The 15,594-nt window shown below is 40.5% G+C and overlaps 1 protein-coding gene across 1 annotated transcript in view; it reads left to right on the top strand.

Moving 5' to 3' along the window:
* The first annotated feature begins 1,873 nt into the window (after positions 1-1,873).
* The window catches only part of LOC129859337 (protein disulfide-isomerase TMX3-like), a 54,333-nt gene continuing 40,612 nt past the window's right edge, over positions 1,874-15,594 (top strand). Inside the window, exons 1-5 of the mRNA XM_055928983.1 lie at positions 1,874-1,991; positions 2,277-2,328; positions 6,402-6,441; positions 9,335-9,458; positions 12,271-12,316. Coding sequence (XP_055784958.1) covers positions 1,874-1,991; positions 2,277-2,328; positions 6,402-6,441; positions 9,335-9,458; positions 12,271-12,316 — 380 coding nt within the window. The remainder of the gene's footprint in view (positions 1,992-2,276; positions 2,329-6,401; positions 6,442-9,334; positions 9,459-12,270; positions 12,317-15,594) is intronic.

Here is a 15,594-nt window from a genome sequence, read left to right as displayed (position 1 = left end):
TGATGCTGCCACCCCCGTGCTTCACGGTTGGGATGGTGTTCTTCGGCTTGCAAGCGTCCCCCTTTTTCCTCCAAACATAACGATGGTCATTATGGCAAAACAGATCTATTTTTGTTTCATCAGACCAGAGGACATTTCACCAAAAAGTATGATCTTTGTCCCTATGTGCAGTTGCAAACTGTAGTCTGGCTTTTTTCTGGCAGTTTTGGAGCAGTGGCTTCTTAATTGCTGAGACGCCTTTAAGGTTCTGTCGATGTAGGAATCGTTTTACTGTGGATATAGATACTTTTGTACCTGTTTCCTTCAGCATCTTCACAAGGTCCTTTGCTGTTGTTCTGGGATTGATTTGCACAAAGTACGTTCATCTCTAGGAGAAGTACTATTGTTTATACAGATGAACGTGGTACCTTCAGGCATTTGGAAATTTCTCCCAAGGATGAACCAGACTTGTGAAGGTTTGCATTTTTTTTTCTGAGGTCTTGGCTGATTTCTTTTGATTTTCCCATGATGTCAAGCAAAGAGACACTGAGTTTGAAGGTAGGCCTTGAGATACATCCACAGGTACACCTCCAATTGACTCAAATTATGTCAATTAGCCTATCAGAAGCTTCTGAATCCATGACATCATTTTCTGGAATTTTCCAAGCTGTTTAAAGGCACAGTCAACTTAGTGTATGTAATCTTTTGACCCACTGGAATTGTGATGCAATAAGTTAAATAATCTGTATGTAAACAATTGTTGGAAAAATGACTTGTGTCATGCACAAAGTAGATTTCCTAACCGACTTGCCAAAACTATAGTTTGTAAACAAGCAATTTGTGGGGTGGTTGAAAAACGATTTTTAATGACTCCAACTTAAGTGTATGTAAACTTCCGACTTCAACTGTATATGTTTTACATTGTTTGCAAACTGATATGTGACACGTATTAATGCCAAAATAACATGCAAAACAGGCAAGCCCCCCAAAAATAATATATATATATTTTTTAAATAACTTTATTTTCATTTTTATGTTCGGCTCAAAACAGGCCCTGAATGACGGGTTTCCACTGCCAATAGCTCTTACCAGTTTATAAATTACAGTGTATGGAGAATGCTGTATTTCTACTAAAAAGAATGAAGTAGATGCCTCTTCCTTTTGGAACCGGCAGGTTCACTCGACTTTATTCATGGTGATGGAATTATGAGTGAATTCAAGGTCAGATTAAGGTGTGTCTGTAGACACAACCTCTACCATAACTTCATTTCTTAGATCTCCACCCCCAACGAATAGCGGGAGAACAGAATTCAATTGTCATGCTTAAACTGAAGGTCAGAATAGGCATAGAGAGAAAAGTGCATAAGAAGGGAATTACATTCAATTTACAGGGCTTAACTCAGGTCGGAATCGGCCCCCTTAAGGCATTGGCCTGCCACAGCCTCTGGAATGCCCTCCCAGACCACCTGAAGGAAACTCTGGGCTCCTTTAAATGGGTCTAAAGACTTTTCTCTTTAGGATGGCTTTGTGTTGATAGCTGTGCTTCTTGGTGTCCTTGCCCCATAGCGTCAGCTGTATTCTTTGTGTCAGTTGCAGTGTCTAGTTGTGTCCATTTTTTTCTATTTGGTTTTTATTTTTATTACACTTATTACACATACACTTATTATTCTTTATGAGGAAAAGCACTTTACAAATGTAATAAATTATTATTAATTATTGGTTAAACGGAATCAGTTAATTTAACAGCAGGAAAATAAATATGCCTAAGAAAAGATTGTCTGTAAATTTAATTATGATGAACACTGAAAGACTACATGGGCTTTAAGTTATTATTATAAAAGTATTAGTATTTATGCATTTCTGATGCCTGCAACCTTGTGATGCTTCCGATTTAATGCAGCGTAATCACAGCGCATGCTCAGACAGACCGAAAATACTGCTTGTATTTATTTCCTGCTTGATGTTTCCTTTCGGAGCAATGGCAAAAGTGAAAGCCACCTTGGTTTGTGCAGGTACTTACACTTTCTAACCGTTTCTGTTTTGTTAATAAATGCGTTATTCGTTGCATTACCTTGATAACTTGTCTGATTTTTTTTCGTTTGGGTGGAATTGTGGTGCAATATGCACGGACAGTAACAGTAACGTAGCTAGCTAAGGGCGCGAGCTATTCTAGCTGATGCATCATGAGGTTGAAAGCCTTAGGTAACGTTAAATTGCAGAAGCATTTGTGTAACTGTTGCTTATTTGTTAACGTGATGATTTACACATTAACTGTTAATTTTGTTTTTATATTGTAGGGCTTTTTCTATGTTCAACGGTGCTTGCAATTGTCGAAGAACTCGATGACACGTAAGTGATGCTCTAATGTATTTCGCTTGTGGAATCTTCCTGTCTTTTGTTTAACGTCAATCCCTAGTATGTATGCGAATGTTGTCACCTGACGACCATTTTGGTTAATGTAATAGACCCAATGAATAACTATTTTATGGTAAAATAACTTAAGCTATTCCAATCTTAAACCAGGCACTCTCCCTGTACACAGAAACGTATGTTAATATTGTTTGTAAACAAAATTGTAGACTTCTGAGTTTGACTCAGTGTACCCATCACCAAGGGTGTAACTTTTGTGTTGTTATATTGGGGTGGTTGGGGGGGAAATAATATTGTTTGAAAACAAAATTGTAGACTTCTGAGTTTTGACTCAGTGTACCCATCACCAAGGGTGTAACTTTTGTGTTGTTATATTGGGGTGGTTAGGGGGGGAAATACATCCCAAACTTCTGATAGTTTGGTCAAAATATCCCAACCACAACTGAAATACCAATCATTTTGATATTACTTCAAACTGTTAGTCTAACTTTATTATGCAATCTGGTTTCTGAGCTGGTCATGGGTGCACCTCCGCCACGCTCAAGGTCCTAAACGATATCATAACCACCATCGATAAGAGAAAATACTTTGCAGCTTTATTCATCGACCTGGCCAAGGCTTTCGACTCTGTCAATCACCACATTCTTATCGGCAGACTCAACAGCCTTGGTTTCTCAAATGACTGCCTCGCCTGGTTCAACAACTACTTCTCAGATAGAGTTCAGTGTGTCAAATCGGAGAGCCTGTTGTCCGGACCTCTGGCAGTCTCTATGCGGGTGCCACAGGGTTCAATCCTCGGGCCGACTCTTTTCTCTGTATACATAAATGATATCACTCTTGCTGCTGGTGATTCTCTGATCCACCTCTATGCAGACAAGACCATTCTGTATACTTCTGGCCCTTCTTTGGACACTGTGTTAACTAACCTCCAGATGAGCTTCAATGCCATACAACTCTCCTTCCGTTGTCTCCAACTGCTCTTAAATGCAAGTAAAACTAAATGCATGCTCTTCAACCGATCTCTGCCCACACCTGCTCGCCCGTCCGGCATCACTACTCTGGATGGTTCTGACTTAGAATATGTGGACAACTACAAATACCTAGGTATCTGGTTAGACTGTAAACTCTCCTTCCAGACTCACATTAAGCATCTCCAATCCAAAATTAAATCTAGAATTGGCTTCCTATTTCGCAACAAAGCATCCTTCACTCATGCTGCCAAACATACCCTTGTAAAACTGACTATCCTACCGATCCTTGACTTCGGCGATATCATTTACAAAATAGCCTCCAACACTCTACTCAGACTGCATTCAATTTGCTATCACAGTGCAATCTGTTTTGTCACCAAAGCCCCATATACTACCCACCACTGCGACCAATATTCTCTCGTTGGCTGGCCCTCGCTTCATATTCGTCACCAAACCCACTGGCTCCAGGTCATCTATTAGTATTTTCTAGGTAATGCCCCGCCTTATCTCAGCTCACTGGTCACCATAGCAGCACCCACCCGTAGTACGCGCTCCAGCAGTTATATTTCACTGGTCACCCCCAAAGCCAATTCCTCTATTGGCCGCCTTTCCTTCCAGTTCTCTGCTGCCAATGACTGGAACGAACTGCAAAAATCACTGAAGCTGGAGACTCATATCTCCCTCACTAGCTTTAAGCATCAGCTGTCAGAGCAGCTCACAGATCACTGCACCTGTACATAGCCCATCTGTAAATAGCCCGTCCAACTACCTCATCCCCATACTGTTATTTATTGTGCTCCTTTGCTCACAGGAACTCTCTATTTTCACACTCATCTTCTGCATATCTATCACTCCAGTGTTTAATTGCTATATTGTAATTATTTTGCCACTATGGCCTATTTATTGCCTTACCTCCCTTATCCTACCTCATTTGCACATACTGTATATAGACTTTTTCTATTGTGTTATTGACTGCATGTTTGTTTATTCCATGTGTAACTCTGTGTTGTTGTTTTGTGTCGCACTGCTTTGCTTTATCTTGGCCAGGTCGCAGTTGTAAATGAGAGCTTGTTCTCAACTAGCCTACCTGGTTAAATGAAGGTGAAAAAAAACACAAATTTGTTCAGAAAGTAACCACGCTTGGCAATTTTTTTGGTAGAAGGACTGTGAGAAAGTCAGTTCTGGGGTGCGTTCAGTTCGATTGAACATTTGCTACATTGTTTAACGGATGGTGTTGTTTGGTGGGTGTGGCAGGGTGTGGCTTGAAACAGTGAGTGACATATTTGAAGGCCAGCGGTGAATTCTGAACCCACAACCCCTGCCCGTTTTTTAAACTGGTTGTTCAGAACAACGTTGCCTTTTATTTTTGTACCGAATGCAGCCCTGGTGACGTTTCTACTCCAAAATGAATTAAAGTAATATGATGGTGACACCATTGAAATATAATTTTACAATCCAAAATTGAGCCTAACAACATTTTGACCATGCTTGTCACTTATGAACATTTTTGAACATCTTGGCATAGTTCTGTTATAATCTCCACCCGGCACAGCCAGAAGAGGACTGGCCACCCATCATAGCCTGGTTCCTCTCTAGGTTTCTTCCTAGGTTTTGGCCTTTCTAGGGAGTTTTTCCTAGCCACCGTGCTTCTACACCTGCATTCTAGCTGTTTGGGGTTTTAAGCTGGGTTTCTGTACAGCACTTCGAGATATTATCTGATGTACGAAGGGCTATATAAAATTGATTGATTGATTGATTGGTCCATATTATCAGGCTGGTGTGTTATTTAGCAATAAGCATTATCATCTGTAGCCCAACTGATGCATCATAGTGGCTATAAATAAATAGACTGAAGCATGGGGTTGCCCATCTGTTTTTGTGCTAATCATTGACTAGATCAGTGCTTCCTAAACGTTTTCTGTCATGGCCCCGTTTCCTCATGGGGGAACATCATATGCCCCTTAACCTCCCCACAAAATGATGTTATAAGAATACTTTTTAGTCATCAAGAAACCGTACATACAAACACCAGTAACTGGTTTCCCTTCCATATTGAAATCAAGAAGAGAAAATGACAAATAGAGCAGCTTACTGCTGTGCAATGTCACATGTATCCTTATTAAAAATATAAAGTTGTTTCTGGGAGTACTCATAGGGTGACTATTAGGCTCCATAAACATGATGAATGCTTTCCTCCCTGAATTTTGGCCTTCAAAATAGTTTTCTAGGTTGCTGCTGCTGGTCATAGTATGTGAGACAGGCATACTGCCTCTGACTGGGGAGAGAAACAGGATTGCCTACTGCCAGAGGTTCAGAGGAACAGCCCTTCTCTAATTCTGTAGCCTACTAGAAACAAGTTGTTTCAAGTTTATAATACGACCAACGTGGTTTGAACTCACAAAATTTAGCCCAGTACGACCGTTACCAATTATCACTCATTTTGAGAAAATCTTGTCACTTTGCAATAGAAACTTAAACGTAAAATGTTTTCTTTTTCTATATAATTCTTATTCGTGCTTAGGAATTTACCATGTTAAATGTGACTGTCTTTATTTGTTACAAGTCAGCTCACAAAATTAAGGGTTTGTTAAGAGGAGAGAGCGAAAGAGCGGAGCCCAAAGCATATTTTGCGGCGGGGGGATCCAATCATAAAATTAGGAATTGAGTAGTAGTGTAAAGCCACAGAAAGCTAGTAACTACGGTGGGGAAATAATTTCCAATTCAACCCCTGCAAGTTAAGGGCCTGCTCATTACGTCCTTGTTGCAGTATGTCTTGTTCATTTTACTTGTGTCTATAATGCCTCGTTCACATCATATTGGAAACTCAAATGTCTGACTTGCTTACTCGTTGTAGAAAGATAGGTTTCCCACTTGGGAAATATCAGAATCAACCAATAGGAAACTAAACGCAAATCATTTTTGCTTAATTTAACTCCGAGGTCCCGATTTTCAAAGTTTCATACCGGTTATTGCGAAGTTTCATGGTTTGAATAAGTCTCTTTTAATGGCTTTGGTACTGGTTAAAATATAAAGCCAAAGTTTTATGAATTCTGATTATTATTATTATTTTTTCTTCCTCAGATTTAAAGACACCAGAGTAGATGATGTCTGGCTGGTGGACGTGAGTCTTGTTTGCTTTGCATCGCACACACTGTAATCATACTGACGTGACGAGGCTGAATGAGCCCATTCAGCACTGCTTTAGACCCTCGTCCTGACACCAGTGTCCAGCTCATCCCTTACGGAGGTGGGAAGGGGGAGGTGTGTCTACTGTGTGTGTTTTAGTCAATGAGAAGTCATGCATGGCGGGCGGCGCGCCTGGCCTGGGGGCTTTGGGGGGGTTTATTCCAGAGCCCAGGGTTCATGTCTGGGGCCTGAGCAAATCCAGCTGGCACCCAAAGCTGGCACTCCCTGTCCAGACCAGTCTGACCGCTTGAGGAGAAATGATTGGAGTGACAGCAGTTGTACTATATACACTGACGTGGATCACTATAGGCAGGCACAGACACAGCCGGAAACACAGTCTTGTAGACTGGTACACAGAACAGGGCTGTGCATTGACTATCAGGGAAAAAAATGCTTAGGTGGAAATGCCAATCCCAATACCAAGTACAGCATTGCCACAAAGATGGGAGATTTTTATTGAAATGTTGTAATTCAACTTTTTTGGCTGGTGGTGTGTTCAGGGTTGGCATTTCAAGTAAACCCAGGGTATAGCTAAGTGACAGGGTGGGGTTGAAGCTCTTTAAGGCCTACTGCATTTCTACACAGTTAAAAAAAACTCTAAAATGCTATTTGGAGAACAGGTCCCATGAGCGCCAACATGTTAAGTTTACAGGAGCATATATAATGTGGTGTCAAATGAAAGCTGAGTATATATTTTGGGGGAATTAAGGCACAGATATGTTTTTCAACCATTTTTCCATCCTAAAAATGTGGAATAAGCAGAGGCTTTGATTTCTGATCACACAGATGGAAAAGGAGTCTTAAAAAAACATTTAGAAAAAGTCTTAAAAGGTATTAGAAATACATCAAACCACAATGTTGAAGAAAAGGCCCCTGACAACTAATATCAAAATGTATATTTACTTTTGCAGAAATAATTTGCCTTCTGTAAGTTTAAGAAATATTACCTCATGTTTCTGTTACCACAAACCCACATATCTTTAAAATATTTTCTAATTTCTCTCCCTCATGAGGAGGGAGGATTATGAAAGAAGTAACAAGTAAAGGTAGACCTACAAATTAGTTAGGGTTTTTACTGAAACTATTTTGTTTATGAATTATTAAATGATTAAAACGTGTCACTCTGTTACCAAATTGGTACCAGTGACCAAAAACTCGAACAAAATGACTGCAATTGAATTGGGAAATAATAGTCACAAACCACAGGTACAGTAGAGTTCAGTACAGTAGAGAATACATGGGAAGAGTGCAGTATAATGCAATATACTGTACTGAACTATACTCTACTTTTTTTTTTACATGTACTCTACTATGCTCTACTGTACAGAACTGTATTGTACTGAACTTTACTGTGGTGTCAACTTGTGGAACATAGATGTTTATGATTGGTATAGATTTGGTCTGGACCAAACAAATTTGATCTAGTTTGGGAGCTGAGCTCATTAGAATAATAGCCATAGTGTAGAATAATATGCAAATGATATGCATTTTTTTTCTAGCTTTGTGTACCTTTTCAGGATACATCACCTTAAAGACAATGACTGTATAGTACAGATCCCATGATGCCATTATGTTACCATCGTTCTGTTATGTTACCGAGTGTTACTCTAGTTCAATAACCAAAATATATATTTTTCAAACTCAAGGTGTCATCCTAGCTGATACCGCATTCTTTTTGCAGACGTGTTTGAATTTTAATTCGTAGTAGATATTTACGTGGTCACATAAAAATCTGAGGGAGATTTTATTCTGTTAAACTTTGCATCTGCACTGTTCCTCAGGTACATGTGATTTAGTCAGTGGGAATTGTTAAAAGTAGACTTCTGCATGCACTGTAGGTGTATGGTTTGTTAAACTTAGCAATCAATGTTTATTTTTTTTGACATACATTTTTTTAAGTGAGTCTCTGCGTCACATTGTTACCGTGGAATTGCCAACAGCAAAATTGACTCCAGCCTTTATCAGTCCCTCCAGGATTTCCAATCTATTTTTTTTTGCCAAATCAAAAGTTCCCTGCATATTATGTAAATTTGTCCAATCACTGCAATATTTCTGGATAAAACAGTCAAATTATTGCATAGAACTGACCCATCACAGCAGTGCCAAAAGAGGGCTCACAATTTCAACCAATCTCCGCACATTTACCACATATGGTTCAATCAAGCCACACCACACATCAGCAAACTTTTTCCTTTGTCACCACATTTTTGCGACAAATTGGACAAAATCATTGCCTATTGCCATGCAAAATGTCAGAATTGGCAAAGTAAAATTAAGCATTTTTGCCTGCAAATATCACAAAAAATCCCTGCGAAATCTTGGAGGGACTTTATTTATCACCTTGGCTGCTGTAGCTTCATTCACCTCAAACACATGTCAATACAGCAGTTATCTTGCTACTCACTAGCTCAGCATCTGGATTAAAAACTAGTTTTGTTTTGTTTTATGTCTTGTCAAACTGCAGTTAAGCCTACCTAGCGTCCTAGCTGTCTACAGCTGTCTTCCACCTCTGCACTGTTTTGAGAGAAAAGTCTCGCTGTTCATCTGCCCGCTCCGACGGTGTCCTCGTGGTCCTAAAGTCAGCCCGCTAATACCGCTAAACTGCATTTGTCTTTTAATTGGATTAGGAATGATTTTATTAGCCTATTTTAAATTGTTGTGGTTGAGCTAGGATATGGCGACTGCCATACCCAGTTTGATGTCCCTGGGGGTGTTGCCGCCATGCGTGTTATTTCTGAACAGTGTGTGTATTTGTGTTCATAGTTTTAGAGCTAGGCCTATTTCATCATTTTTACAGTGACTGACAGTGTTGTGTTGGGCCTTTGCAGTTTTATGCACCGTGGTGTGGCTACTGTAAAAAACTGGAGCCCATTTGGTATGACGTCGGCGCCGAGTTGAAAAGCTCTGGATCGCCTGTGCGAGTGGGCAAGATGGACGGCACTGCATACTCTGGTGAGTCTCTGTTGCAGTGACCTTGTCAATGGCTTCTCTACATGTTCCTGATTGCCTGTAGTCTTGACTACCTACATTATTTTGTCAATGTAAGCACATTTGAACAGCTTTAAGTCTTAGACAAAAATAACAGTATGCATATATGGGTTAACATGTAGTCTATCGGGTTGACACCATAGCTATCTATAGTTCAGACAGGAAACGCCACGTATTCGTTTAAACATTTATTAGAAAAAGATTACAGTACATGCATGCGTTAGTCTTGGCGTTAGGCTCTGCTCCTTCGGGGTAGCTCACTGCCAGAGTGCATTATTATTATAATAATTATTATTATTATTATTATTACTATTATTATTACAGGCAGTGAGCAAGGTACGCTGTACAAATCCCTCTGACCAAAACAAAAACGGCGCTCAAACAGGTGGAGGCTTGCGTGGGGTGGGAAAGCAGAAAACTGACATGCATGACGAGTAACACGTTACAGCAATAGCATGTCACCAGAACCCCAGCGCATAGCTTGCGTGTGGCAGCCATCAGAGAATGTGTGTGCAGAACCTGTTTGACTGAATAGGCCGCCATATTAAGGTAGTGATGAATCTAATTTGTGCAATATCAGCTGATGCCAATACTTGGGTTTTTTGTCTGAGCGATTATGATGATTATTTTTTTTGTCTGCATACCAAATATACATGGCCAAAAGTATGTGGACATCCATTCAAATTAGTGGATTCTGCTATTTCAGCCAAACCCGTTGCTGACGGGTGTATAAGATCGAGCACACATCCATGCAATCTCCATACGCTAACATTGGCAGTAGAATGGGCCATACTGAAGAGCTCAGTGACTTTCAACGTGGGACTGTCATAGGATGCCGCCTTTCCAACAAGTCCGCTAGAGCTGCCTCGGTCAACTGTTAAAACTGTTATTGTGAAGTGGAAACATCTAGGAGCAACAACGGTTCAGCCGCGTAGTGGTAGGCCACGCAAGCTCACAGAACAGGACCATCGAGTGCTATAGCGCGTAAAACATCTGTCCTTGGTTGCAACACTCACTACTGAGTTCAAAACTGTCTCTGGAAGCAACGTCAGCACATGATCTGTTCGTCCGGAGCTTCATGAAATGGGCTTCCATGGCTGAGCAGCCGTACACAAGCCTAAGATCACCATGCACAATGCCAAGCGTTGGCTGGATTGGTGTAATGCTCGCCCCCATTGGACTGGACCCCCTCTTTTATGCTGCTGCTACTCTCTGTTTATCATCTATGCATAGTCACTTTAAATTTACCTACATGTACATATTAGCCAGACTAACCGGTGCCCCCACGCATTGACTCTGTACTGGTACCACCTTTTTATATAGCCCCGCTACTGTTATTTTCACTGTCATTTTAACTTTACTTCTTTTTTTTAACTACTTATGTGTTGTATACCTAATACCTATTTTTTTTTACTTAAAAATTGCACTGTTGGTTAGGGCTTGTAAGTAAGCACGTGACAAACTTTGATTTGAGTCGTGGAAACGCGTTCTCTGGAGTGATGAATCACGCTTCACCATCTGGCTGTCAAACAGACTAATCTGGGTTTGGTGGATGCCAGGAGAACACTACCTGCACGAATGCATAATGCCAACTGTACAGCCTGGTGGAGGAGGAATAATGGTCTGGGGCTGTTTTTCATGGTTCGGGCTAGGCCCCTTAGTTCCAGTGAAGGGAAGTCTTAATGCTACAACAGTGACATTCTAGATGATTCTGTGCTTCCAACTTTGTGGCAACAGTTTGGGGAAGGCCCTTTCCTGTTTCAGCCTGACAATGCCCCTGTGCACAAAGCGAGGTCCATATAGAAATGGTTTGTCGAGATTGGTTTGGAAGAATTTGACTGGCTTGCACAGAGCCCTGACCTCAACGCCATTGAACATCTTTGGGATGAACACCGACTGCGAGCCAGGCCTAATCGCCCAACATCAGTGCCCAACCTCATTAATGCTCTTGTGGCTGAATGGAAGAAAGTTCCCTCCCGCAGCAATGTTCCAATATCTAGTGGAAAGTCTTCCCAGAAGAGTGGAGGCTGTTATAGCAGCAAAGGAGGGACCAACTCCATATTAATGCCCATGATTTTGGAATGAGATGTTTGAGCAGTTGTCCACATACTTTTGGCCTAGTAGTGTAAATATCTTCCATCTAATTGAGCATACAGAGTCCCAAATGGCACCCTGTTCCGTGAATAATGCACTGCTAGGGCCTTTAGGGCTCTGGTCAAAAGTAGTCTCTCTTTAGGGTTCCCCTATGTCTTACTGTGCCTCCCTTGAAACTGCCATTCTGCTATCGGTTTCACCTGGCTGTTAAAGATGCACTATTCCTATTGCCAAGACCTAAGTCTGACTTCATTACTTAGGATCTCTTAATCTTTTTTTTCTCATGTTATTAACCCCTAGCCTCTCACTCTGGCTAATCACGCATAAACCAGATTAAAATTCCACGGACAGATTACATGACTGTCTGTCACTGACTTTACTCGCAGTCCAAGATTAGGCTAACTAAGAGGCTACTAAAACCTCATCAACAGGTGACGACAGCTTTCAGGTATTAGGGAAAGTGCATTCTGCGGACAGAGCTGGTCCTTAAAATGTAGTCCCAAAACAATTAACTGCGGATTATGGTTACTGTAGTTCTAATGGAATTTCTATTTCTTATTGTCCCATTCTGTAGTTCCATATGGGATATGCAGCTTAGGTTAATTTTTTAAATAAGAAGTAGTTGAGAAAATGGATTGACACATGCTTCAGTTTTGTTTAAATATTGTCACTTTCCATTCAGGCATGTCCTCAGAATTTGGAGTACGAGGATACCCCACAATCAAATTGTAAGTATGAGCACATATGAAGACAATATACACTGACCATTGCCGTTTGTTAGAAGTTTACATAACGAGCAATGCTTTACCCAATATTTTCTTTCACAATGATCACGTCTTTGCTGAACTGAGTTGTCCATTGTGACTTGACTTGTCAGCATTAGGCCTGATGATGAGACCTATGGAATAAAGCTCCCCATACGCCCCTGGGGCTAGCCAATGGGGGATTTAAGGTGTTGTTGCCGCCTACCCTGAGGGCAGTACATGGCCTAATGAGGTATTGTATCATTAAGATATGATGATTTGATAATCTATTTAGGTAATCCAAGGTGCCAGTCAAATATACTGAGTGCAGTGGAGCAGAATGTGTGTGTACAGTGCATTTGGAAGGTATTCAGACCTTTTGACTTTTTCCACATTTTGTTACGTTACAGCCTTATTCTAAAATGGATTAAATTGTTTTTTTTTTTTTCATCAATCTACACACCCCATAATGACAGCAAAAACAGGTTTTTAGATTTTTTTTGCAGCGATTACAGCGAGTCTTCTTGGGTATGACACTACAAGCTTGGCACACCTGTATTTGGAGAGTTTCTCCTATTCTTCCTTGCAGATCCTCTAGCTCTGTTAGGTTGGATGGGGAGCGTCACTGCACAGCTATTTTCAGGTCTCTCCAGAGATGTTCGATCGGGTTCAAGTCCTGGCTCTGGCTGGGCCACTCAAGGACATTCCTGTGTTGTCTTGGCTGTGTGCTTAGGGTGGTTGTCCTGTTGGAAGGTGAACTTTCGCCCCAGTCTGAGGTCCTGAGTGCATGGAGCAGGGATCTCAAGGATCTCTCTGTACTTTGCTCAGTTCGTCTTTCCCTCAATCCTGACTAGTCTCCCAGTCCCTGCCGCTGAAAAAAATATCCCCATAGTATGATGCTGCCACCACCATGCTTCACCGTAGGGATGGTGCCAGGTTTCTTCCAGACGTGACGCTTGGCATTCAGGCCAAAGAGTTCAATCTTGGTTTCATGAGAACAGAGAATCTTGTTTCTCATGGTCAGAGTCCTTTGGTGCCTTTTTGCAAACTCCAAGTGGGCTGTCATGTGCCTTTTACTGAGGAGTGGCTTCCGCCTGGCCACTCTACCATAAAGGCCTGATTGATGGAGAGATGGTTGTCCTTCTGGAAGGTTCTCCCATTTTCACCCTGACCAAGGCCCTTGTCCCCCGATTGCTTAGTTTGGCCGGGCGGCCAGCTCTAGGAAGAGTCTTGGTGGTTAAAAACTTCTTCCATTTAAGAATGATGGAGTTCACTGTGTTCTTGGGGACCTTCAATGCTGAAGACATGTTTTGGTACCCTTCCCCAGATCTGTGCCTTGACACAATCCTGTCTACGGATAATTCCTTTCGATTTCCATGGCTTGCTCTGTCATGCACTGTCAACTGTGGGCCCTTCCATAGCAGGGGTGGGCAATTCCAAATCATGTCCAATCAATTGAATTTATCACAGTTTGACTCCAATCAAGTTGTAGAAACATCTCAAGGATGATCAATGGAAACAGGATGCACCTGAGCTTAATTTTGAGTCTCATAACAAAGGGTATGAATATTTATGTAAATAAGGTGTTTCTGTTTTTTATTTGTAATAAATGAGCAAAAATGTATATAAACCTGTTTTCGCTTTGTTATTATGGGGTATTGTGTTTAGATTGATGAGGAAAATATTTAATTTAATCAATTTTAGAATAAGGCTTTTAATGTAACAAAATGTGGAAAAAGGAAGGGGTCTGAATACATTCCGAATGCACTGTATATAGAACAAAAATATAAACACAACAGGTAAAGTTGTAATATTTTTGATTGTGAAGATATTTCACAGCGATTTAGATTACAATGTTTCTCTACGCTATACTTGCTTGTTTTGTCACAAACTGAAATCCTTCAGTTTGAGACAACTTTTGTCCCTCAGTCAAGTATTGAATTTCAAGCACAGATTGAACTACAAAGACCAGGGAGCTTTTTGAAAGCCTCATGAAGAAGGGCAGTGATTGGTAGATGGGTAACAATAACAAATCAGACATTGAATGTCTTTTTTTAAGCATGGTCAAGTTAATTAGGCTGTGGATTATGTATTAAACCACCAAGACACATGACAGGTACAGTAATCCTTCTGAACTGAGCTGCAGGACAGGAATGAAGCTACTCAGGAATGTTACCATGAGGCCATTGGTGATTTTAAAACAGCTACAGTGTTCAATGGCTGTGATTGATTAGAGAAAACAACTGAGGATGGATCAATAACATTGGTAACTCTTTACTTCACACCCAGTGTCATAACACAGTCATAAGCATTTTATAATATTATAACAGTCATGACCCATATATTTACACCGGTTGTGACATATATTGTGTTATTTTATGGCTGGTTATGACACCTACATGTGTCAACCCACATTTATTCAAATGTATTTTTTGTTGTTGTAATGTATTATTTATAGTCAGGTTTTGTTCATCATATTTTTAATAACTTGTAGAAAATACACTTTATGACACTGTCAAGAAGCATTATGACCATCATAATAATATAAACCAGATAGGCCTATCACGTGCATGCCCTTATATCAATCATTAGTCAAAAAGAGTGTCTTTTTTTCTTTTTTTTTCTTTTTCTGCTCCTGTAAATTCTGCTCCTTCATTCATCCCAGTCATCAGCAACAGAGAATTGGAATAGGTGCATGTGTGACAATTGTGTGTGAAATTACAATAATTTAATATGGTCAATTTCAAATATGGGCACTTTTGTGTAACAAACATACTGTTGACACATAGGCTATGGTGTAATCTGGAATGTTATGTCTTGTGGGTTAGGTTTTGTGGGTTTTAACACTCTTATGTAGGTGTCATAACCAGGCATAAAATAACACAATATAAGTCATGACAGGTCTAAGTATGTGTCATGACAGTATGATGACAAGTTATGTCAGCTGTTATGAAATGTCTTGCTGTGTCATAATGTGTTATGATGCTGGGTGTCAAGTGTTATCATAACATTGTAGTGACTCCACAATGACCTAAATTTAGTTTTTTTAGGATGAAACGAAACTGGATGGAGCTAAGCGCAGGCAAAATCCTAGAGGAAAACCTGCTTCAGTCTGCTTACACCAGAGACTGGTAGAGGAATTCACCTTTTAGCAGGACAATGACCTAAATCTCAAAGCCAAATCTACTCTGGAGTTGCTTACCAGGAAGACTGTGAATGTTCCTGAGTGGCCAAGTTACAGTTTTGACTTAAACCTGCTTGAA

The sequence above is a fragment of the Salvelinus fontinalis genome, chromosome 7 (assembly GCF_029448725.1).
Source record: "Salvelinus fontinalis isolate EN_2023a chromosome 7, ASM2944872v1, whole genome shotgun sequence".
Taxonomy (NCBI): Eukaryota; Metazoa; Chordata; class Actinopteri; order Salmoniformes; family Salmonidae; genus Salvelinus; species Salvelinus fontinalis.
Note: the sequence above shows the minus strand (reverse complement) of the source record. Positions and strands in the feature narration are given on the sequence as shown.